This window comes from Mus caroli, chromosome 5, assembly GCF_900094665.2.
Source record: "Mus caroli chromosome 5, CAROLI_EIJ_v1.1, whole genome shotgun sequence".
Taxonomy (NCBI): Eukaryota; Metazoa; Chordata; class Mammalia; order Rodentia; family Muridae; genus Mus; species Mus caroli.
The window spans coordinates 81,198,508-81,201,047 of record NC_034574.1 but is presented as its reverse complement, the minus strand read 5'-3'; the positions used below and the strand labels follow the sequence as shown (position 1 = coordinate 81,201,047).

At 34.2% G+C, this 2,540-nt stretch overlaps 1 protein-coding gene across 1 annotated transcript in view; it reads right to left on the bottom strand.

Annotated features, from left to right (window-relative positions):
- The window catches only part of LOC110295110 (submaxillary gland androgen-regulated protein 2-like), a 10,280-nt gene extending 9,070 nt beyond the window's left edge, over positions 1-1,210 (bottom strand). Inside the window, exon 1 of the mRNA XM_021163586.1 lies at positions 1,157-1,210. Coding sequence (XP_021019245.1) covers positions 1,157-1,210 — 54 coding nt within the window. The remainder of the gene's footprint in view (positions 1-1,156) is intronic.
- Positions 1,211-2,540: the final 1,330 nt, after the last annotated feature.

Here is a 2,540-nt window from a genome sequence, read left to right as displayed (position 1 = left end):
ACCCAACAAGCAGCTGAAAGTGTCCAGTGCAGATATTTGCATCCAACCAATGGACAGAGGCTGCTGACCCCTGTTGTTGAATTAGAGAATGTTGAAAGAAGGTGATGAGAAGGGCAATCCTGTAGGTGGACCAGAAGTCTCAATTATTCTGGACCCCAAAGATCTCTCAAACACTGGACCACCAACCAGGCAGCATANACCAGCTGAAGTAACACACATACAATAGAGGAATGCCAGGTCTGTGTTCATTCAGAGATGATGGGCCTAACCCTCAAGAGACTGGATGCCCCAGGGGTTTAGTGGTTAGTTGGCTTGGTGAGGAGGCATGGAATGTGAATTGTGGGAGGATGCCAGGGGTGGGAATAAAATATGGAGTGTAAAAAGATAAATAAATAAATTTTAAAAAAAACCTTAAAGCGAGCCTTCCATTTTGCATCTGTTTTAACTATAGTGCATATAGAACAAAGATATTTCTCAGAAATTGAGCATCAATTAACATAATACCCACTTTAAAGATCTTGATACCCAGGATCTTCCTGTGCTTGCTTTTCTTCTGACCCCATCCTTTCTTTGCATCTCTGTAGTAAAGGTCATATATGTATGCTCTATTCACTCCTCATAACTCCTCACAGTTATGTTTGTCTCTTTCCTCATTGATGTCATATAACTTTTAATCATAATATTGATGGACTATATTATGTCACTTCACATCTATGTTACTAGTGCTCTCTCTATCCCATTAGTTCATTGACTCATGACAGACAGTAGATACATAGTATTCCATTTTAAATGTTGGTCATTGCATGTAAGGTCATTCAGAATTTTACTTTTAATTACGTAGGCATAAACTGTAGGAAAATATTTCACACCATTTTTATTTTTGGTGTCTCAAAGACTTTACTGAATATTTTTGTGGTTCCCTTTCGACATCCTATATTGATATCAATATTATCTGTTATTTTCCTAATGATTTATTACAATCTCTGTGACAAATTAAAACAGATTTTCAAATTGGGAGTCGTAGTACTTGATTGGCATTTCTTCAGTAGTTTGCATCTTGTATATATTAGGAAATGCTGATAAATAAAGTTACAATATGTTATATAATAGTAAATAAGAGAAGTTGAAGGTTTGTGGTAGAAAAATTTGAACTCACCAGGAAGCATCCTACAAGAACCCAGAGGCCAAATACCATATATAGTGGCTTCATCTTTTTTTAGAGTCTGAAAGTTAGCACAATGACTTGTTAGCATTATTTTTTAAATGAAATAGCATTATTTGGAAAATGTTCTAATACACGGTGTTTATATTTTACAATGTATCTTAAAATAATTTTCTGATTCTTATGTTGGATTCACTACTAGTGGCATAACATTGTGCAGCTCATAATATTTGACTCTCAAATGATAGGGCTAGTTTTTATTTTTGAGTTTTGATAAGGCCTACAAAGCTCCAAATTGATTGAACTGGAATAGAATTTCCCCTGTCACATAATAATCAAATCACAAAATGCACAAAACAAACAATGAATATTAAAAGCAGTGAGGGAAAAAGGTCAGGAGACATATACAAGCAGAGGTAAAAGAATTACACCAGACTTCTGAAAATAAACTATGAAAGCCACAAGACCCTGGGCAGACATCATACAGAAATTAAAAACAAAAATAACAGCCCAGGTTACTATGCCCAACAAAACTCTCCATTATCATAGATGGAGAAACCAAGATGTTCCATGACAAAACAAATTTACACAAGGTCTTTTTTGTAACTTTTGTGTAACTTCTTTACACAAGTACAGCTCTTCAAAGGGTAATAAATGTACATATCCTACACAAGATGCTTATAATTCTGTGGAAGAATGAAAGATCCCATTGTGTGGATTATCCATTCTGGCTTTGTAAGATATGGTTAGGGGTAGAGCTGGCAGATCAGTGAAAACCAACACCTCTGATGTCATCTCCAGAGTTGGTACAAAATCCCCACCCTGAAAAGTTGAAATGATGTTGCAATGTCCCAGCACCCAAAGCTAGCAGGACAATGAAATTAGGTAAAAATACATATTTTCAACAAAGTACAATTATAGTAATTAATTATAAGTATCATATTTCCTTCCTATTAAAAGTCATATTAAAAAAAAAACCTAATGTTCAGATCAGAAGTAGATTACTTCTACTTCTGCTAGAAGTAATTAAGCAGGAAAGTGGACATGTAATATTATCTGAAAATNTTAAAGCTCATGAACATAAACAAGCATACAGTTCATCTTTTAATCTGGTGTATAAATCAAACAATTTCACTTCTCTCAATGTTTCTTTTTCAGTATTTCTGGATTTCTCTTAAATATTGTTAATTTTTTTTTGAAAATCCATAGTCAGCATTAGAGCTATATATAGCACAACAATCCCTTTCCCTCTCCTTTCTAATGCCTGTTTACCTGCTTCTCCATTCATGATTTCTTCTGTTTATTACAGTTAAAAGTATACATATGTGCTTATGAACATCCATTCATATATATGCATATATGGATAGATAAGTAGATA